Source organism: Notamacropus eugenii, chromosome 3 (genome assembly GCF_028372415.1).
Source record: "Notamacropus eugenii isolate mMacEug1 chromosome 3, mMacEug1.pri_v2, whole genome shotgun sequence".
In the NCBI taxonomy this organism is placed as follows: domain Eukaryota; kingdom Metazoa; phylum Chordata; class Mammalia; order Diprotodontia; family Macropodidae; genus Notamacropus; species Notamacropus eugenii.
Window position 1 is genome coordinate 48737398 of NC_092874.1, and position 22535 is coordinate 48759932.

At 39.1% G+C, this 22535-nt stretch overlaps 1 protein-coding gene and 1 long non-coding RNA gene across 15 annotated transcripts in view; one reads left to right on the forward strand and one right to left on the reverse strand.

Annotated features, from left to right (window-relative positions):
* LOC140530917 (uncharacterized) overlaps nt 1-22535 on the reverse strand; it is a 1083438-nt gene that overhangs the window by 310626 nt on the left and 750277 nt on the right. The gene's annotated exons all lie outside the window — the stretch shown is intronic.
* Nucleotides 1-22535, forward strand: part of LOC140531007 (A-kinase anchor protein 9-like) — a 63759-nt gene that overhangs the window by 190 nt on the left and 41034 nt on the right. The window contains exons 2-3 of the mRNA XM_072650207.1: nt 52-472; nt 15321-15566. Of these exons, the coding sequence (XP_072506308.1) occupies nt 52-472; nt 15321-15566 (667 nt within the window). The remainder of the gene's footprint in view (nt 1-51; nt 473-15320; nt 15567-22535) is intronic.

Below are 22535 nucleotides of genomic sequence, written 5' to 3' on the forward strand. Positions count from 1 at the left end.
GGCTGCTTGGCTTGACCTAGCTGCCAGGTAGGCTGGTCTCCATCCCCCGAGGCCCGGGAAGGCGGGAGTGGGGGGGCGGGGAGAGGGCCCGGCACGCGGCGGGGGGCCTGGGGGTGGGGCCTGGAACGCGGCGGGGGGCTCAGGGGGCGGGGCTCTCGGCGCACCTGCCCGAACCCTTGTCCACGGCGACTGCGCGAACGTTCTCCTGCCCCTTCTCCCGCCCTCCGCCTCAGTGTTTCCGTGGAGACGAGGATGGCGGCTACGCCGGACGCGGTCCTCCCGTGAGCCGGCGTGGAGAGTTGGCGCGGGGCCGGTGGCCGAGCACTGCGGTGCCCAGTCCCGGCCCACCGAGACGTCAGTCTCAATCAGACCTTTCCCTTCTCTTTCCCTCCCTCCCTGTCCCTCTTCCTTCCCAGCGCAAGCCATGGAGGACGAGGAGCGGCAGAAGAAGCTGATCCGCGGCAAGGCTTTGGTAAGCCTGGCCCTTCCCGGGGAGGGCGGGGAGGTGGAAGCCCGGGGCGAGAGCGGGGCTGGGCTCGGGCCCTGCTCCCAGCGCGAGGTGGCGGGGAAGGGCGCTGTCTTGGCAGCGGGGGGTCGCTGGGCCGCCCCTTGGGGCTGGGCTCCCCGGTGCCTGCGCCCCGCATCGCGCCAGCTGCGGACCCCGGCCCGGGGGAGCCTTCCTGAGACCCGGCTTTTGTCTCCTCCTCGGTGGTTTTCTGCCGATTTCCCCCCTTGGGGAAGGCGGAAAAGCGGGGCGGGGTCTTGTCTGCTCCCTGTGCCCCCCAGATTGCGGTGTCTTTTGTCTTCTCTCCCTTTCTCCCCTGGGCCCCCCCCCACGCACGCAGCTGAGGTGCAGGTTTGGACAGGTGGGCTCCTTCCTTTCCTCCCTGCACAGTCGCAGGGGGGCCCCCACCCCGGGTTTGGCGCTGGTGGACAGCGGGATGGGCCTGTGACAGCTGTCCGGGGACGGCCCTGCGCAGCTATGTCCTGAAGGTGCCACGAGTGCCAGCTGTGAAATCCTGCAGGGAAGGGGGGCGTGTGTTCAGGAGAGGGGTGACCTCTCTTCTCGCTCTTGACGTTTGCAGTTCTTTGTGGTGGGAAGGGGGCTAGCGGCCTTGAGGTGAACGGAGGCTTCAGGGAGGATCGCTCGGCATGTTCCACAGTTGCGGGACAAACTTGGCTCAACAGTGATGTGTTTGGGTTAAAGCGAGCAGACATTTTCATCACTTTAATTTTATTTTTTAACGTGACTTTAAATTGCTTTTCAGAATGGTTGGATCAGATCACAGCTTCTCCAAGGAGCCGTTACAACACTGGTTATTTCTATCTTTTGTTCTCTATGCTGGAGATACTTTAGCTGTATTGTACCTGTGGTTGTAAGAATCTCTGACCTTGTACTTTAAGGTTTTCAAAGCACTTTACACGTTTGATCTTCACCATCCTGTGCGTGCTATTTTTATTTCATAGATAAGGAAACCCACCCAGAAGTTAAGTGATTTGCTCTTGTTCCTACAGCTAGTAAGTGTTTGAGGCAAAATTTTCACTGTGGATTATTACATAACGGATTTACACTAAACATATTATTGGGAGAAGTGACTTGGTGGTGTAGAAAATAACCTGGAGTCAAGAGAGACGGAGGTGTGAATCTTGCCTCTGTCACTTAGTAGCTGCTGTCCATGGACAATCACTTCTCCTCTTCTGCAAAGTGTGGGGGTAGGGAGGATAGTGCCTTTCTTATGGTTTTGTAAGCGTCAAATTAATTAATCCATCCAATGTTTTTTGTAAACTTTAAAGTGCTACAAAAGTATCAGCTATTATTGTAGACAAGATGCAAGTTATAATAATCTCTTTTAAAAAAACATTTCTGAGAATATTTATTGCTCTAAAATGCCTTTGGGCTTTTTTGGATCATATTCAGACCATCTTTATTAAAGATAAGTTTTAGTATTTCATGACTTAAGAGTTTTAAACTGTCATATTAAAGATAATTACTAGTATTTAAGTACTGAAAGGATTCGTGATATGGATATACCTGTCATTGATTTGAAATCTCCCTTCCTCCTCTTCTATTTGAGTTGCTGTGGCCTAACCAAATAGTCAGCACCTGGTAGCCCAACCTGCTTCTGCTGTGCCTTTTCAAACTTAACTAGGCAGGTCCTCCAATAAGGAACCATGTCCATACTTTTTTAGCCTTTTCTAAGTCCTGCCAAATTTGCTGGCATAGCTTTCCAGTGTCACTACCGGTATTGTACCTGCCCATATGATTGGCTGTTCCTTTCAAACTGGCCTCCCCCGAGTGAATTCAACAACAGAACCAAGTTTTATCTATAGACAAATTTGTGTTAATGGTTAAGATTTTAGTGAGTACAGCTTTCATTGAGTCTTCACATTAATACATCTGGGCTCACTTTATTTAGAGTCAAGGCTTGAGTGACTGAATTTATTCAGTTGGGTTTTTTAAGTGCTGGGAGTGAAGAGAACATTCTTAGAAGCCTCTTTATTGCTGCTTCAGTTGCTGCATTCCGAGTTCCTGAGTAGAATGTTTGATGTTTGTGTACAAGTTGAGGGAGCAAGGAGGCTATACTTTCAAAAAACCAATCAAAGAAGATGTGGTTTAGTGAAAGATTGCTGGATTGGGAGCCAGGGACTTGGGATTGGTCAGTCCAGGACACCTTTAATGTCCATGTGACCTTAAGAGAGATAGTTTTTTATTCTCTCTTGTCTGAAGTCCCCTTATCTGTAAAATAAGAGAGGGGAGTTGATTTTTTTGACCTTCAAGGCCATTTATAATTCTAAAGCTTTGATCACATTATCTGATTTTACAAAAATCCTGGTTTGACTTTTAACCTGGAATTTTCTCTACCTTCAATCCAATTTCTCTACCTTACTGAAAATAAAACCATTCTGAAACAACATAGCTTATTGTTTGGACAGTGATACAGTGTATCATTTTTTTCACAAGGTTCAGAGACTGACAGCATTATAAAGATCATGCAGTCCATACCCCGATCCCAAACCCCACAGATAAGAAACAGAGGTGAGAGAAGTTCAGTGACCTACTCAGGGTCACCCAGGATCAGAGAGGAAACTTGAACCCAGGACTCTTTTCACAAAACTAGAATTATAAATCTTCTGGGTTTTTAAAATTTTGTCTTTGACAATTCTGCATGAGAAAGATCAGAACCCCTATTCCTCCTACCTGATTCTGCTTAGAGAAGCTGCAGAAGCATGCTGAACAGAGCAGGGTTTAAATGGGAGGAGGGGGCCAGTGTTTGTAGTAGCTGATCTCTAAGGTATCTTGCTTATTATCTGGGTGCCTACAGGAAAGTCACTTAATCACTGTAAGCCTTAGGTTTCTTATATTTAAAGTCTAGATAATAACATTTCTGCTTCTCTCCCTCATGGAGTTGTAAGGACAGAAAACCCTGTATAAATCATAAATTCCTACTATTAGGAATTTAACCTTTCTTTTAGAAGAAAATACTGATATTGCCACGTGGAATTGAAATCTTTTTTTTAATTGTGAAAGACTTTTTTTTTTTGAGAGACTTTTTTTGAGAAAGACTTTTGAAAAGTAATTTTCTGACACTAGTGGTACTTAGGTTGAAAAGAGCAAAAAATGTACTTTATTTTCTAAAATCAGTTATTTATAATTGGGCCCTTTGTCTAGAGCCCTAGAAATAAAAAATTTCTTATTAACCTCCAAAGGCAAACAGTTATAACCACATTTTGCTCCCTAAACATAGTTATCTTATTTTTATTGATGTCTTTTGGTTTTATATTCATTTCTAAATCTGTATTTCCCTTGGACCTGTTAGACAATCATTGGTAATAATTATTTTAAAAGAAAGAGAAAGAAAGGCAGTTCTGCAAAACCAACAATCCCTCTTAATTCTAGTGCATTCTCTCTGTTGATTATTTCTCATTTTGCTTTGTATATAGCTTGTTTGTACATATTTATTTGCATATTATTTACCTGATTAGATTGTGAGCTACTTGAGGGCAGGAAGTATCTTTTGTCTTTCTTTATATCTCCACTGCTTAGCACTCTTAGCCCCACTGGCACATGGTAGCCATTTAATAAATGTTTATTGACTGACATACGGTATATGCAGTATTCCACACCAAGAGTCCCTTACCTCTTCAAAGAAAGGAAGTAAATATATTTTCTCAATTATTATCTCTCCTCCAGTCTCCCATTATCTTGTATTTATTTTGTCTATCCTACACTGTCCTTAAGGTCAGGGGTGGTTTCATTTTCTTTTAGTATCTCTTGTACAGTGCTATAGAAGTTATTTCATAATGGCTTAATTGATTGATTCTCCAGGGCCAAGTTTGGTCATAATTACTAATATTCAGTTTATTTTTTGTTTTGTTTTGTTTTTCCATCTTCGTTATCATTTATTTCTTTTTTCTAGAACTGTGCTAGCATCATTCTGGATGGTATTATAGAGATGTATTGTTGAGAAAGGCAAAACAAACTGCCCATGCTGCAGAACTAAATGGTTAATTTCTTTTCCTGTCAAAACTATTGCATTATTTTTTCAAAGTAAAAATATTTGCAACTTCATATAAAAAGAGAGCATTATGGTATTTGTGAGCAGAACCAAGTAAAGGTCGGTTTTGTTAAAATCCGCAGTAAATTATTACTGGTGCAAATGCATACTCTGTATTTCATAAAATTCTATTAATTCTCCAGCAAAATCCCACAAACCACAGCAGTACACTAATGTACAGAATTTTATATAACTGACAGTACCTTTTTTCTTAGGAAAAAAATCAATACAGTAACATTAAAACTAAGCTAACATTCTTTTTTGGTGGCCTCATGCTTTTTTGCTTGAATGGTAAGACTGTTAGTCTTTTTTACTAAATGTTCAGCAATAAACAAAATAGTTTTGGCCGGAAATGTCCAGTATCACATTAATACTACATGAAAAGCAGTGAAAAAAATTATATTGGTAATTAAACTGCTTAGTCCCACAAATTCTCAAGTATTGAGCTTATGAGTAAGGAAAAAAATTATAATTTCTGGACCTTGGAAATTAAAGCTACATTATGCTAATGTGAAGAAAGTAACTTTCTTTCAGCATTGTTTTATGCTTGTTTACAAGTACTGAGTCTTATTCAGTTCTTTTTTTTAAAGGTTTCTTTTTTCCCCTTACATAATATTTTTCCTCAATTACATGTAAGGATAGTTTTCAACATATCTTTTATAAAATTTTGAGTTCCAAATTTTTCTTTCTTCCTTTCCTCTCCCCTCCCCAAGAGAGCAAACAATCTGGTATACGTTATACGTGTATAATCCTGTTCAACATTTCCACATTAGTCATGTTGTGGAAGAAGAATCAGAACAAAAGGGAAAAACCACAAGAAAGAAAAAAACAAAAATAAAGTGGAAACAGTATGCTTTCCCAGTGTTCTCCTGGTTCTTACTTTACTCAGAATCAGTTCATGTCAAGTCTTTCCAGGTTTTTCTTAAATCTTCTTGCTCATCATTTCTTATAGCACAGTAGACTTCATAGTTCTTTCTCGCATCATGGATAGCATTTTCCATCACAAGTCTTTTGGAATTGTCTTAGATCATTGTATTGTTGAGAAGAGCTAAGTCTCTCATAGTTAATCATCGCACAATGTTGCTGTGTACGATGTTCTCCCAGTTCTGCTCATTTCACTCGGTATCAGTTCATGTGAGTCTTTCCAGGATTTTCTTAAATCCACCTGCTTATCATTTCTTATAGCACAATAGTATTCCATTACATTCACATACCACAACTTGTTCGCCACTCCCCAGTTGATGGGCATCCTCTCAATTTCTAATTCTTTACCACCACAAAAAGAACTGTTATAAATATTTTTGTATGTGTCTGTCCTTTTCCCATTTTTATGATATCTTTGGGATACAGACTTAGTAAGTGGTATTGCTAGATCAAAGGGTATGCAGAGTTTGATTGCTCTTTGGACATAATTCCAAATACCTCTCCAGAATGGTTAGATCAGTTCACAACTCTGCCAACAATGCATTAGTATTCCAATTTTCCCACAATTTCTCCAACTCCAATTTACCATTTTCTGTTTCTGCCATATTAACCAATCTGATGGGTGTGAGGTGGTACCTCAGAGTTGTTTTAATTTGCATTTCTCTAATCAATAATAATTTAGAGCATTTTTTTCCATATGATTATGGATAGCTTTAATTTATTCCTCTGAAAACTGCATGGTCATATCCTTTGACTTGTAATTTTATAAATCTGTGAGCCTTATTAAGTTCTTCAATTTGAATCAGTTCATTGCCAATAGCAAGGGAATAATGTGTATAATTTATACCTGTTCTTCATGGCATTGGAGCTTTGTTGGAAAACTATATAAATCTCAAAGGATGAAACTAAGTGAAGGGATAGAATAAGAGGAGAGACTGGAAAGTGGGCTATTTAAAGCTTCTTATAGAAGAAGCTCTTAAAGAAGGAACTAGGAATCCAGGAAGGCAAGAAGAACTGAGCAGATAGAAGTGATCTGTTAAAGAGAGGCAGCATGATACAACTGAAGAAGTCTGGATTTGGAGTCAGATGACCTGGCCTCATATGGCAGCTGAGCTACAACTACTCAGGTGACTGTGGGCAAGGAATTTAATCTTTCTGGGTCTCCTCTGTACAGTGAGGAGATTAAATCAGATGACTTTACAGCTGTAGATCTGTCATCCCATAGGAAAGTCAGAATGCAATCCAATAAGGATAGAGTTAACAAGGAGGGTTCCTGTATATGTTAACAATCCCAGTGAAACTGAAAGTTGAATAGTAGAACATTCGAAACAGGAAGTGAACAAGGAATGTATTTGAAGACGAGAGTCACAGGTAAAGAGTACGTTCTTCCATGAAGCAAAAATCCTTTTTAAAGTTAATGAAATAAAAATAGACTCTTCAAAATATTGTATATATTAAAACAAAACATTATTTTTCTGTTACGCTCTGTCTGCATTTCAGTAGAAATGCATGTAATTACATTTTATCTCAAAATGCACAATATGTGAAAAACTCAAATTGATTCTCTTCCCATGAATCATCAGCTGTAAGGAATTTCCTTGTTCATTTTATATACTAGTAAAATTCAGTTTAAATTTTCATACCATTGAAGCACCTTATGAAAAGTTAATTTTATTTAAACTTTATTTGCAAATTATAGTTCGCTTCTGTTAATTCTGAACTTTTCATGATAGTGTAGTGGAAAAAACACTGGACTTAGAGACAGAAGACTTGGGTTTGAGTTTTGTATTTGCTACGTTATTAACTGTATGACTGAACAAATCAGTTACCTTTCTAAGTTTGCGCTTTCGTATCTATAATAAGTAGAAAAAAGTGCTTTCTGAAGTGTGGAGTGTTATATAATTAAACCATCACTACTAACTGTAGCATTGTGCTGTATTGTGCTCCCCTGCTCAGAGTTAGGGAACCTGCAGTCTCAGTGCCACATGTGGCCCTCTAAATCCTCAAGCGTGACCCTTTGATGGAATCCACTTCCCTGGTATCATGTTCTAAATTTATAAAATGGATTAAGGGTTGGATTTAAGGTCCCTTCCAACTCTGAAAGTCTGTATATGAAATGCTACAGTAATTGTCAGATACAGAGAGCACTGAGATAGGTTTTGGGGACTTGAATTCTGGTCCATATTTTTTATGGTTTAATGATCATGGACCCTTTGAAGACCTCTAGTGAAAGGGAATCCACTACCTAAGAGCTACCCCATTCTACTTGGGGGCAGGTAAATTATTAGGATGTTGTTCCTCACAGCAATCCTAAATTTGCCTCTTTGCAACCTCTCCTCATAGTTATTTTACTTGGCTCTGAGATCATTCTCATGAATATATCCTGTTTGCATGTAGTTGATAGTATTGTGTCTCTCATTAGAATATGAGCTCCATGAAGGCACGATCACTTAACTGTGGACTTCACCTGCTCCGGCTTTTAGGCTGGATTGTACAGTGGATAGGTACTGGACTTGGAAGTCAGAGAGGCCTTAGTTCTAATCTCGACTATGATACTTTTGTCCATGGGCAAATTACTTAACCATTTTTGGTCTCATTGTACCCATGCATAAATTGGGGTGATAATAGAGACCAGGCTCAGAGGGTTGCAGTGGAACTTGAATGAGATGAATAGATTGCAAATTTTATATATTTTATATTTAGAAAGATCACTTTGATAGTTGAGTGGAGGGTGGACTGGAGTGTGAGGAGAGATGAGGCAGGGAGATGAACCAGAAGGCTGTTAACACTAATCTAGGCATGAAGTGGTAAAGGTTAGGACCCAGGGTGGTAGCAGTGTCAGAAGAAAGAGGAGAGTTTATATATAGAAAGAGACATTGTGAAGGTAGAATTGACAGGACTTACCTACAGATTGAATATGAGAAGGTGAAAGAGAAGTCACCGATGACACCTAGGTTGTGACATTGCCACTACCCTCTTCCTCCTCCTTTGCCTCTTCCACTCTTACCCCCCTTTTACTTCTTGGTGTTTCAGTGATAGATATTTCCAAAACAGGTCCATCCACTTCTCTTCTTATGTGACTCCATGTTGTCTTGACCTTGTATGGAGGCTTGAGGATCTCTGGATGCCGTGGTGTGTTCATTGATCGTCACTAGTTCTCAGTACATGACTCTGTTCGTTGCTTTTAGGTTTGCCCGTTGTTACTCTTTTGGAGACTATGATGTTACACAAATCAAAGCTGTATATCACCAGAATAATATTAATGTCAAAAATGTAAGCCTTTTTTCCCCAGAGAATGGCTTAGAATCATTAAAAAAAATGTCACCCAGTTTCCCAAAAGCATTTTAGCCCAAGATCTGAATTTGAATCCTACCTCAGATACTTATTAGCAATTTTCTCATCCATGAAATGGGGATGATAATGGCAGTGCACTTACAGGATTGTTGTAAACAGTAAAAGAAATAGTCAACCTAAGGTGTTCTGCCAACCTTAGGGTTGGCTTCTTGTTAAGACTGGCTTTGTTTAATTTCCTGGCTATCTCACCTGGTTCCTGATGCCACCCTGACTAGAAACCAAGACCTGGCCAACTTAATGCTTCTAAAAGGGGAACCTGTGGGCCATCCTTGCATTGTTAACTTCTTTTGCCTTCTGGATTAATTTGTAGTGAGAATGTTACAAATGGTATTTTGTTCCTTCAGTTCCATTTGTTAGTCATCGAACAAAGATCTCACAACCTTTCAGTCACCCTTGAAACTTGACTGCCCCTCACTTCCCATACCAGTCAGTTCCTCAGTCTTGCGAGTTCTCCACAGAGTCTTTGTCATCAGTCTCCTTTCTACATAGGGAGCCACCACCCATGTTCAGGTCCTCATAGTTTCTATCCTCGAGTATTTCAGTAGCCTTCCCATCGGTCTTGTTGCCCCAAGTCCTTCCCCTCTCTAATCCATCATCTGCACAGACATCAGGGATGTTCCTGAAATGTAGGTCTAATTATTGTCCTTCCTCTATTTTAAAATACCTCACTATTGCCTCTACTATCAAATGTAAATTCTTCTGCTAGGTATTTAAAATTCTGTGTTACCTGGCTCCAACCCTCATTTCCAGACTTATTGTATATTATATCACTTGATACGTGCTACATTTTAGCCAAAATGGCCTCCTTGCTGTGGGAAATCCCATCTCCTATGTCTGTGCCTCTGCACTGGCTGAGCTGCCTCACTTGACCTTGTCAAATCCCTAACTTCTTCTGGACCTTATGCTCAAGTGCCATGTCCTACATGAAGCCTTTCCTGTTCCCTCAAACTGTTCCTCTCTTACCCTCCGCTCCAAAAGTACATTTACTTTATGAACATTTGGTATTTGTGTGCATTTTTCAAAAATGTGATTCTTAGCACCCTTGGCCCCCTTTCTATTACTTTTGAAGCAGAAGTGGTATTAGGTAGGACTGGAACCATTTTATATTTTTCTTTGTTTTATTAATTGCTATGACTGAAGAATTAATCACCAAGTGGCTAGCTACTGGTGATGAACTTCTCTTTACTTCACTAGTTGGACCTTGTAAAGTAGACACATCTTGTTGCTGGGCCACTCAAATCCTTCTTTGTAGGGCCTGAAGGCTGCTACGGGCCTGCTGAGCCTGGTCTCTGCTTTCTTAGCCTTCAAGAACCTAGGATTACATGCTCAACTGAGTTAATCTGTTCTAATGTCCAAATGACCTTGAGAATATTTCTGAGTATGAACACAGACAGGTATCAATAATGTATTTATCCTTGTTGTGAGGTTTTCTTATTTCATTATTCTGAGGGCTCTGTTAAAGATATGCATAACTATCTTATGATAGTGCCACAGTTGGCTACTTTTTTGAGATTAAATATTGAATGGGCCAAATGGGTCAAATGAGGTTTAGACTAGTTCAGCAACATACAAGTGAGGTAACTGGTCTTGCACCTGTTCCTTTGAGCTACTTTTAGGATTTTTTTTTTTGAAGTTTAGTGTGATTGATAAGAAGTGACATGTATTCTTCTACCTGACTGGCCCGCCTTCCATGAAAAGGTCTTTTCAGTTGACCAAAGGGGCAACTTTTTCCTGATCCTTTCAAAAGGGCCTCTTTTCCACTCCATGTATGTCCAAGGTGAATTTGTAGCCATTTGGTTCCACCTTCCTCTAACACTTGAAGTAAGCCCTTCTGATGCACTCTTTTAGGATGCAAAGAGGTCCTCTTATCTTTTCATTTCTGTTACATCTCCTCTCTTCTCTGAGGCTGCAGGGCAGGATTGTTCTTTAACCTGAGTCCCAGCTTCAGGGATAACCAAGAGGGAGGACAGAACCTGTAACTCCCAACAACTTGTGAGTCAGAGTGAGCAAGGCAAGACCTCACTAAACATATAATTATTTTGAAATTTGTATTCTGACTTAAATTTGGATTTATAACTGCACTGTCCTGAAAGAAAAGGTGGTCTGGATCAGAGGATAGTTTTTATAAGTTGTAAGCTACTAGAAGCACTCTTGCCCTGTAACCTTTTTTTTTTCATTAGTTTGGCTCATCACTTCTTCTTTCAGATTTCATGCTACTACCATTTTTCCTTATTTACTGGCGTCCCCAAATCCCCAGCCCTCAGACAGCTAGAAAACTACAGGTTTCCTTCACTTTACTCAGTTCCATAGTAAGAACATGTCGACCTTTTAAGTATCTAAAGAGAATTTCCTGTGAAGCACTATAGTCCATCTCATCTTCCTCTACTATTCTGTCCTCACAGGTAGAAAAAGATCGGAATTCTCATAACCTTCTTCCCAGAATATCTGCTTACTCTCCTAAGGCCCTTTCTGCTTAAAATTCTTTTTTGAGTTGGGCTTTTCCATTCATTCATTTCTGATTTTATGGCCATAGAATCAGTTGGCCATAGCTGCCCAGAATAAATGTGTGGAATCTGCTTGGCTAGTTCTTTGTATGCTCAGAAATTATCCTTCTGTGCCAGTGCCTATGTCATGGGAAAGCCGGTGATACTAGCCCTCCATCCCCAAAATCCATAGTTTTCTTAGAAAGAAATGCTCTGCTTTGTCTAGGCTCCACATTAGTCTCCTCTCGTTTCTTGCCCCTCTTGTCCGGAACTTCACATTCTCTGACTGCTGCCTAGCTTCCTTTGAGCCTTTGTAGGCCCTCTTCAGTGCCCCTCCCTTCTGTGGCCAGACTTTCTCTATCCTTGCCCTGGCACTGAACAGACTTTGCCACTTTCTGCTCTTGTTTGGCACCCCCCCACACTCCGCCTTGAGTTTCCATTCTCTCTCTCCAATATCTTCCCAAAGCTTGCTCACCTTCGTTCTCCTTTCCCCTGACTTGTCACTGCTGTCTACAAACATGCCTTAACTTTCATTTCACACTTCCCTTCCTTCCTTTCTTCCCCCACCCCTTTCAGTGTCAGGCTCCAAGAAAAAGGTATCTTCATTTTCTGCCTCTGCTTCTTCACTCCCTTTACTGAAACTGCCCTTTCAAAAAGTCACCAGTGGCAGTTTAACTTAAATCGGATGTCCTTTTCCAGTCCTCAACCTTCTGTACCTCTCTACAGCTACTGCTCTTCACAAAAAAAAATTTTTTAATGCAGTTTTAAAATTGACCTACCTTTTACTTGAGGGGTAGTGTGGCATAGTAGATAGGGCACTAGATTTAGGTACCCTAAAGGAAGAGGTCTTGAAGAAGAGTATTTCGAAAAGCCTTTGCATTTGAGTCTGTGCTCTCCCCTTTTCTTACTCCTTTTCTTTATTAGCTCTGTCCTCTTGTGCAGTATTAATTTTTATTATTTTCTGTCCTTTCTTGTCCCCCAAGCTTTCCATTACTCTACTGTCATCCCCTCACTTTCTTGGACCTTGAAGCTAGTCTTATTTATAGGCCTCAACTCCCTGTGGTTATGAGATTCTCCCAGGACACTAACATGGGGTTAACTTTAGAAACTGCATACCTAACGTATAGCAGCCACAAGGGTTGCAGGGATGGTGGGAGTAGCAGGATAGCTGCCCCTCGGAAACCTCTATGCCATCTTCCCATGATTTCTTCATTTGTAGATTTGATCTGTATACCTCCTATGCTTTCATCCCAACCATTTATTTTTTTAAACAATGTTAAATAGCATGGGGCCAATCACAGATCCCTGGATGCTCTACTGTGGACCTTTTTCTAGGCTGATAGCCATTCAGCCAGTTGTGAAATCTGTCAGAGGTTCTTAACCTTTTTTGTGTCTTGAGCTTTGACAGTCTGGTGAAACCTACATATCTTTTCAAAATAATGTTTTTAAATGCATACAAGAAAATACAAAGGATTACAAGAAAATCAATTACATTGAAATACACCATTCAAAATATTTACAAAACAAATTCTTTGACTCCAGATTAAGAACGCTTGGTGTAAATGTACTCTTATTTAGCTCATTTCTTTCCATTTTGTCTACAAGAAGGCATGAAAGATATCCAAGGTCTCACCTCAGAGATCATTCTTCTCGATATTTAGACAGAAATATCTCCATTCCCTCTTAAAGTATTCAGAGTTGAAATCTTAGGGACAGAAATTTTCTTGCCATGAGTCCCAATTTTGCCCAAAGCTAGTCAGACAAAGAAAACAAGTTTAAATTTGTAAAAGAAATTATTCTCAAGTAAAAAGGACTTCTATACAGGGATTTGTAAAACCTCATGATTAGTGTGCCTGAGCCCTAAAAGGTAAATCAGTCAGAAAAAAAGATTGTCCATAAGGCAGGCTGAAGCCACACTTATGCTTTCATCTTACCTTCTAAGGTAAGTAATTCCCCTTTAAATATTTCATTTCTTTTCAAATGATGATGAAGTTCTTACAAGAAAAAGGTAACCTTTGCCACACTGAGTCAGACCTGTGTTCCAAATAGCCACGGAATTTTGACAAAGGCATCATAGGCCATGTCCTGGAAGGTCATGATCATCTCATATGACATCATCTAATTTACCAAGGACATGTCCTAAAAATCCAATTTCATCACTTCAGGGATCTGTAATTTTGTTGGTGATGATACTCTCTCATGGACACACATCAAATCCCCAGCCCCTGCTTTCCCTCTTCCTCTTCATATCTTAGGAGAAACTCTTTTGTGTTGCTGTGGGACAAAACTTGCTCTTCCTCCTGGTAACTTTGTGGTGGGCCATTGGGGTCATGGGGCCATTCTTAAAGCATTTCCAGGTTGCTGAAAAACTTGAGGCCTTCAGAAATCCATGGTCACTTATATGCAAAGCTCAACATTTCTTCTAATTTTAGTATCCTCTTAAATAGTCATTTGCACTGAAGATGTTTCGACATAAAATTTTAAAATCCTTGATTTAAATATCTTCAGTTGCAGTCATTGTGTGAAAGTAAGGTATGCCTAGAGATGCTACAGCAGTACTTAACTGGAGAAGAACTGCAAAATTTATTTTTGTGAAGTCAGTTCCTGCAGTTATATTATAATTTCAGCTGTGTTATCTCTGCTTCAGGTGACGTTTTCGTTGGTAATGCCTCCTCTGACATTTTCTCTTCGAGTTTTTGTGTCTGTGTGTAATAGTTAATGATCCACAGTTACATGTATCTGGGAAGTATGAAAGGAACTTTGCAGCTAAATCCCTTTATAAAGAGAATTGGTTCCTAAACTTGTTTCGTAAGTCATCTCTTCTGTGTCTTCAGTTTTCCTAAAGTGGGGCCTGGAGCTTGAGTTATATATAACCCTGTCCATTTATGTCCTTGTTACCACTCTTGAAACCCTGAGTTTAGCCATCATTTGAATACTTCACCCTCACAAGGGAATAAGATGGAATGGTTTCAATAACAAGTCATACTTTTCCCTGGCTCTCTTTTGGGGAGCTTAACAATTGGTGAAATGTTCTTTGTTAGTTAGCTGCTTTCTCTGGATTTCCCTCTTCCGGGGCTGTTCTTTCTCATTTTACCGCTAGATCATCTTCTGCCTCCTGCTTGCTAAGCATGGGTATATCCCAAGGTATACTTATTATATCTACTAAGTCTTGTTGATGAATTGATTGGTCTTTAAAGCCTGCTTATGGTGTAACTTCTAGGCACCTTTTGCATTTTCCTTACATGATTCATTTTTGCCAAACTCATGTATGTACTTTTTCCCTGAACCTCTGCGACTCTGCTTTTGCACAGGCCTAGTCATACAATACTTGCTGATTCCTCTCTGATGCTTAGAATCCTTAATTTCCCCAAGGTATAGCTTAGGCACCACCTCCTACAAAAAGGAAGGTTTTCTTGATTCCTCGAACTTTAGCGTTCTCTCCCTTCTCAAATTAGTTTGTAAACATATTAAGCTTCTTGAGAACAGGGAATATTTTTCATTTTTTTCTTGGTGTCCTGCATCCCCATCCCATCTCCATGTGCCTTGGACATAGTAGATACCTAAGTGCTTGTCGAGTCGAATTATATATTGAATTATTTTAAAATGTAGTGTTGATTTTGTGCTTTGACTTAATAGATTTTAAAAGTATGCTTCCCAAAATTTTATCCTTGAGTGGGCCTACATTAAATTGCAACACTACATTATAACATATGCTTATTAAGCTCCTACTGTGTACAGATCACTGTGCTAGTTATTGAGTGTAGTGTGAAATCTTTGACTGTCAAAAATTTATTATTTATTATTTCATTTTATTTGTAATTGATTAAGCTTATGTTGAAATTCATTCAGAATATATATTTTTAATTTTGTAGCATTTTAATATCTTAATATCATTATTTTGATCCTTTAAGAAGTGAGTCAGAAGCTTTTATATGATAGAACTTATTGGCAATAAAATAGGAAATTTTCCAAATTAATTCTTTTTTTTTTTTTTTTAATGTAGCTTGCCCAGTATCAGCTAAAGAAAGCTCGGGCTGAGGCACAGAATTCTTCCAAACAGCAGAAAGGGAAGAAAAAGCCATCAGCTAAAAAATGTGAAGAATCTTCACATACTTCTAGTATTGATCAGTCACAGAGTGATGAGTTGTACATGACTAGTTCTCAGAGAGGAGCATCAGTGACTCCTGATATAACGAGAACTTTACATACTGGAGAAATAATCAAACATGACCAGTCCTACACTATTGAAGTAAGTATCCAGATTGAAAAAGATTTTTGAATGAAACTTTTGTAATGATAACAACAGTAACATCCCTTATTCATTTTGGTACCATTTAATATTTTCTTTATTTCTTTAATTTCACAAGTGGTCATACTTAAAAATGAGTGTCCTTCTTTGTAAAATACAAACACACATTGGATTTTTTTTCTTTTCAACTTTTATTGATGTTTTTTGTTTTTATTACATAACATTCATTTTTCAGATAAGCTAAATACACAGATATTCTTTTGTTGAAAATAGCTACAAAACAACTAATGGTGGAAAATGAAGTTTTTTTAAAAAGTAGTTCAAGATCGTAAATATAATAGAAAACCAGTAAAGTTGTTTGCATCTATAAAGTTGCTGGTAGATTTTTTGTATTTTACAATAGGAGATGGATGGAGTTAGAAATAATTATTTCAATGTGATAAAGTGTCCTATATACTTTTTTAAAAGGAATAATAGTGTTTCTTTTGCTTGGAAAAGAAAGAAATGCAATTTTATAAGGTGGGAAGGGAAGTTTTTGAGGGACAGAAGATTCAGAGAATTCAAGTTCAACTTCTAGCTCTGTGAGCTAGGGTAAGTCACTTAACTTGTCTGAGCTTCCACTTTCTTATCTTTAAAATTAAGAGCTTAATAACCCTGATAATCTGTAAGGTCACTTTCACCTCTGAATTCCTTGCTTCTTTGATCCCGTTTGGATATTCATATTTCTTACGTAAGCAATACCTGTACTTTCTTTTAAAAATTTTTTGCTTTTTACTATGAAAAGTTATCAGCAAGCATTTAAATATGCAAATGAGAACAAAAAAGTTGATTATACACAAAGCCTTGAACTCCTGTTATATACATTGTTTTTTAAAGAGATATATTAAATTCATATATAAAATGATAACAAAATCATTCTGTGACTCTTTCTGAACTGTTTTTGGTCTTTTTCTGTGTTAATGTACTTTTCATCTGACTACTTTTGGGAAATGCCTCTGGTCCTCATTGAAACAGTCATCATAAAAATAAATGGCCCAATTCTGGTTGGTTCCCTTTTTATCTGCTCATTCAAGGACATTATAGGCTAGTGGTTACTTAGAATGGAAAGGAAGACACCTAAGTAGTTTTATACAGAGTTGGCATCATATTTTCCCATCTGGGTGTAGCATGAGGCTTGTTGTCAGGGTCATGTACCTACTACACTTACCTCAACTGTGGACAAATAGTGTTTAGACCTGACGTCTTTTTCAAATTAGTCTGAGAGATACAAATTTATAACTCATTTATCTACATTAGATCCATTGGAGAAATTAAATTTCTTAAGTTGGCGTTTTATTAACTTGATAAAATTGTAACATCTTTTTACATTTAAGTAGCAATTGAACTAATTTTGCAATAATTTGGATTGCTTAATAGCCTTAATAAGGTTTAAAAAAACAAAATTTAATAGCTAACTAATTAGCATTTTCATCAAATGAAATAGCATACCTCCTTTCACCCATTGTCATATTTTGAGTATGTTTGTAGGTGTAGCTACAAAAACTTGTGTGTGAGAAGAATTTTCCTTGTTCCACTTCTCAGTATCTGGAGCAAAGGCTCTCAAACTTTGTGTTGTCTCAGAGTGCTCTCTAGGCCAGAAGAAATACCCAGTACTTATTAAGTATTTGTATTGCGTATTAAGTACTTAGTTCCAAACAACTTCATAAGTATTCCTATCCTAACAACTTAGTAATAACTATTTGAAAAAATAATGCACATAAAGTGAAAAAAAAAGTTTTTTTATTTTGTTCTTAAATTACCATAGTTACTTCAAAGTGGGATGTGTATACTTTTTAGGCACAATTTCTTAAACATTGGAATTAGATTTAACACCACCATCCTCATTTCCTGTGGTGTTTGTGTCCATGTTTCCCTCAGAATTTTAAAATTTCACCGGGTTGCTATGGTGTCAGCAAAATTTGAGAATCAGGTATCTAGGGTGTTATCTTTGGAGGTAAAACAGAACACTAACGCTGACTTCTTCCAGGATGTATGGTATCAAAGGAGTTATATTTTCCTCCTGATTCAGAGGATAATCGGGGGAATTTTAGTCTGGAATGGAGAATACTGTAACAAGAAAAAAAAAGAGAGAGGGCACAGGGTGAGCTGAATATGAAGGGGTGATATCTAAAAAAGAAAATTCAGAGTTGCGAGGAATGTACTGGGAAAAAGAGAAAGGGAGAGCTACAGTATAGTAAATCATCTCACATAAAAGAGACAAGAAAGAACTTTTACAATGGAGGGAATGAGGGGGAAAGTGAGAGGGAATAAGTGAGCCTTACTTTCATCGGATTTGGCTTCAGGAAGGAATAATGTACATGCTCAGCTGGGTATGGAAGTTTATCTTACCATATAGTAAAGTAGGGGGGAAGGAGAGAAGGGAGGGGTATAATAGAAGGGTTTGCAGACTAGGGAAAGTGAAAATCAGAAGCAAACACTTTGGTAGAGGGACAGGTGAAGGGAGAGAATAGAATAAATGGAGGGCAGGACAGGATAGAGGGAAATATAGTTAGTCTTTTACTACGTGACTGTCAGGGAAATGTTTTGTATGACTACACATATATAACCTTTATCGAATTGCTTACCTTCTCAATGAAGGTGGATAGGGATGAGAGATGGGAGAGAATGTAGAACTCAAATCTTTAAAAAGAGTGTTAAAAATTGTTTTTGCATGCAATTAGGAAATAAGATATATGGGCAATGGGGTATAGAAATTTATCTTGCCCTACAGGAAAATAGAAGGGAAGGGGATAAAGGAGGAAGTGCTGAGAGAAGGGCGGGTAGATTGGAGGAGAGGGTAATGAGATTACATGCTGTCCTGGGGTTGGGGGAGGGTAGAGATGGAGAGAAAATTTGAAATTCAAAATTTTGTGGAAGTGAATGTTGACAAATGAAAATAATTTTTTTTTAAAAACAGGATGCTTCTTTTAATCCTTAAGGAGTTTAAAAGTCCATTACTTTATATATATATATATATATATATGCCAGCCTTCTCCACAAAAACCTCTTTATACTAACTAGCCCATCCAGCATATGACATTCCCATGTGTGCTTGCCATCGAAGTAAAACCCAATTCAAAGTGCCATTTTCACAATCTTGTGGTTGGTAGTACAAGTATTATTGTCTTCATTTTTACATACGAGGAAACTGAGGTTCTGAGACACAGAGCCAGAGGCTTGAACCAGTGATTTGAACCCTCAGTACTTTTATTCCAATACCAGTGATTTTTCCAATAGATTCTCCTTTGTCAAAGGACTGAATACCAGCCACCAATGACAGTGTGCTAAGTAAGCCTCGATGTCAGTTCCAAAAAGAGTTAGAAAAAATATTTTTGAACAGTAGCATTGTAGTTGGAATAATTGTATCCTCCCAAGATGACTCCTTGAAGCCTCATTTGGAAATTTAAATTTATGCTAATTCAAAAATGAAATTGTTCTTTTATAATCCCACCTCATACATATTGATAGGAAAAGGTAACAGTTTAGTCAAGCAAGGTCTTGCAACTGAACACCCCTCCCCCCAAAAAAATCCAAGGTCTTTTTGAGGATATGGGATTTTTATGAAGGTACTGGGAATTTTCTCCTGAACAGTTTGAAGCTCTCCTGTTTCCTCCAGAAGCCCAGAGCCAGGGCCTTTTTACCTAGGCACCCTATAGAACCAGCATTTTACTGTCCTGCAGTTTTGTTGTAAAAAATGCATCAGCTGCTGCTCTTTTAGGTTTCTAGTATTATCTGTCAAGCCAAGGGACGGGATGTTGCTGCTTGGGGAAAAAAAGATCGTCCAACCCCTTTAGGGTATTTATCAGGTCTCTAGTTTGTGCTTCTTTTAGAAACCTCCCCAGGACAGAGTAAGAAGCTGAGACTTTGAGAGGTTTAGTCATTTACCCAGAGAACAGCCACAAGTCAGGCCTTGGAGGAAGCAGGTACTGGAGATAGAGATCTGAGTTAAAAGAAAGACCATCCCTGCCCTCATTGAGGAGCTGCATAGCACCATACAAAAGGGAAGTGAAAAGTGAGGAGGGAGGGTGGGAATAATGGTGAGAGAGTCAGGAGCAGAGCCAGAAAGGGAATGGAGGTGGGCTGGCCCAGGCCCTCTCCAATATGGAGATCCAGGGGGATAAGGAAGCTGGCATGACCACATGGTGTTTCAGGAGAAGTAGAGCCCAGGTGCCCAGGGAAGTTCCAGAGAAAATCAGAAGCAGAGCTGGGAGTCATGTCTTTTTACTCTTTGTTAGCAGAGGCTTGAAAACCCCAGGGTTATGTGTTCATTTGAATGTGGGGGACTCTTAAATGCATATCTAAGTGTTCAAAGTATAAATGAAAAAGCACCAGGCTTAGAATTAGGAGATCTGAGTTCTAGTCTCAGCTGTGACCCTTGGTGGATAGGTAGCCTCTGCTTTTTTAAAAGAGGGATAATCCTGAGGGCATTGGACTAGAGGGTCTCTAAGGGCTCACCTATCTCTGCGTTTATGGTCCTGCGATTTTCCCACAGTTGTTTTGAGAGAAAAGTTAATGTTATGTTCTAAACTTTTAAAAACTCCAAGCAAATCAGAGGAGTTGTTATTATAGTTGCAGATACAGAACTGAAAAAATACTCCTTATTTCTGCTTTCTGGCAGCACAGTGACAGGTTTTTGTTTTTTTTTTTTACATCTTTTTTTTTACATTTTTTAACATCTCTAAATTCTGAAGATCCCATGATAATATTTTCATATTACAAGTTCAAACTAAAGACCTTCAACCTATTTCTAGTGTCTCTTGGAGATTCACCAACACAATAAAAGCTTACTTAGGGGCAGCTAGGTGGTGCAATGGATAGAGCACCAGTGCAGGAGTCAAGAGGACCTGAGTTCAAATTTCACCTCAGACACTTGACACTCACTAGCTGTGTGACCTTGGGCAAGTCACGTAACCCCAGTTGCCTCATCCTGGGTCATCTCCAGTCATCCTGATGAATATCTGGTCACTGGATTCAGATGGCTCTGGAGGAGAAGTGAGGCTGATGACCTGCCCAACCCTCCCTCATTGAAAACAAAGTCAAGTGCAAGTCATGTCATTATTTCTCTGATGACATGGTCTTCTTCGGCAACGAAGGACGAACACACACGCAAAAGCTTACTTACACTAACCAGTTTTAGACTAAATTTCCAAAGTGCATTTCTTCCCACAGTCTCATAAAGTAGGTTGTATTGTACAAAATGTTGTTATCTCCCTCTTTCAGAGGAGGAAACTGAGGCTTATAGAGCTGAAGGTGCTTGCCCAGCTAATCAGTGGTAGAAGTGGGACTTACTTTTCCACCATACTTTGCTATGAAATTATTTTGAATAATAACTAATACTTAGGTGACACTTTTAGCTTTGCTAAGTACTACACATACATCTCATTTAATCCAGACTCTAGAATACTTTGAAAGAGATGTAGAATTAGCAGATGACTCTTGAAGGGCCAGAAATGATTTAGTCCTATCTGAGGGCTCGGTAGGTTGAGAGATATAGATAGTGTGTGGCAGAGCGCTTTCAGTAGATCATGGTTTGTGTTTCCTCTCCCCTTCTGTGATGTTTTGTAGGCTTCTCAACTTTTCTGCGTCCAAAACAGAACTTGTCTTTCCTTGCCCACCTCCACCTACCCCCTTTTTCTCTATAGGACACCACTCCCTTTCTAGTCACATGTATTTGAGACTTTAATTTCCCTTAATCAACAGGTATTTATTAAGCATGAACTATTGTGCCAAATGCTGGGGACATAAAGAAAAAGGAAAAATAATCAGTTCCTTCCAGGAACTAATATTCACACATCTAATTAGGGCAAAGTGTTTTCAGTTCTACCTTTCTAACTTTTTGTCTCACTGGTGCCTTAGTGAGGGATTAGCTCTAAAGTATAGAAACAAATAAGGATATCTATGATTGTGGAAGGAAGGAGAATCAGTGTGGATGCCCAGAAGACTCATCAGTCAAGTTCAGTTTTACGCTGAAGACTTCTCGATTATGTTCCTAATTTGAAACGAAGTTTTTGAGGTTTACGTCAACCCCTGCCCCTGCTGATCCTCATCCATGTTTCCCCCTTCTGGCTTATAGATTTCCTCCAATAATAAGTATAAGAATAATAGCTAGCATGTATACAGCACTGTAAGGTTTGCCAAGTGCTTTATAAATATTATCCCACAGCAGCCCTGGGAGATGAGGAAAATGAAGCAGACCAGAGGTTAAGTGACTTGCCAAGGGATTCAGCAGTCTTATCTACTGCTCCACCTAGCGCAGGTGAAGAAAATATAAGTATATTCTCTTAAAATCAGCACTCTCCCCATTCTTTTCCTTTTGAATAAGATGCGTGCTTCCAGAAAGTATTCTAGATCTAAGTCTTATCTCCCCTCACTGGCAATTATGAAGTCAAATTTACCTTCTGACATTGGGGTCACTAGTCAGTTTTGCTTGTCACCCACACTTTGTATGCCATTGTGTACTTGTTGCAGCTTTTGGAGCTATCAATTTTATTTCTGGCTTCTTTCTTACACCTTGGCTGTTGTGAATGTGTAGGTGCCACTACTGTTGTTCCATTCTGTGTCAAGCTTGACTTTCCCTTTCCCTTCTCGTTTTAAACACTCACCTTAAAAGCAGCCGTGACACTGTGGATAGTGTTGGATGTGGATGAAGTCTGGAAGACCTAAGTTCAAATTCTGCCCCAAACAAGCCACTTAATCTTATTTACCTCAGTTTCTCTATGTATGTAAAAAGGAGATGATAATAGAGTGTTTTGAGAATAAAACTGATGTTATATAATGCCTTACAATTATTTTCCAGTTTTATTCTGAAAAACTAGAAAATAATTGTAAGGCATTATATAACATCAGTTTTATTAGTATGCCCTTTGGATTACATTTGTCCAGCTACTGGCAAATCTATTCTTTTTAGCCATTATTATGCATACTGCTTCA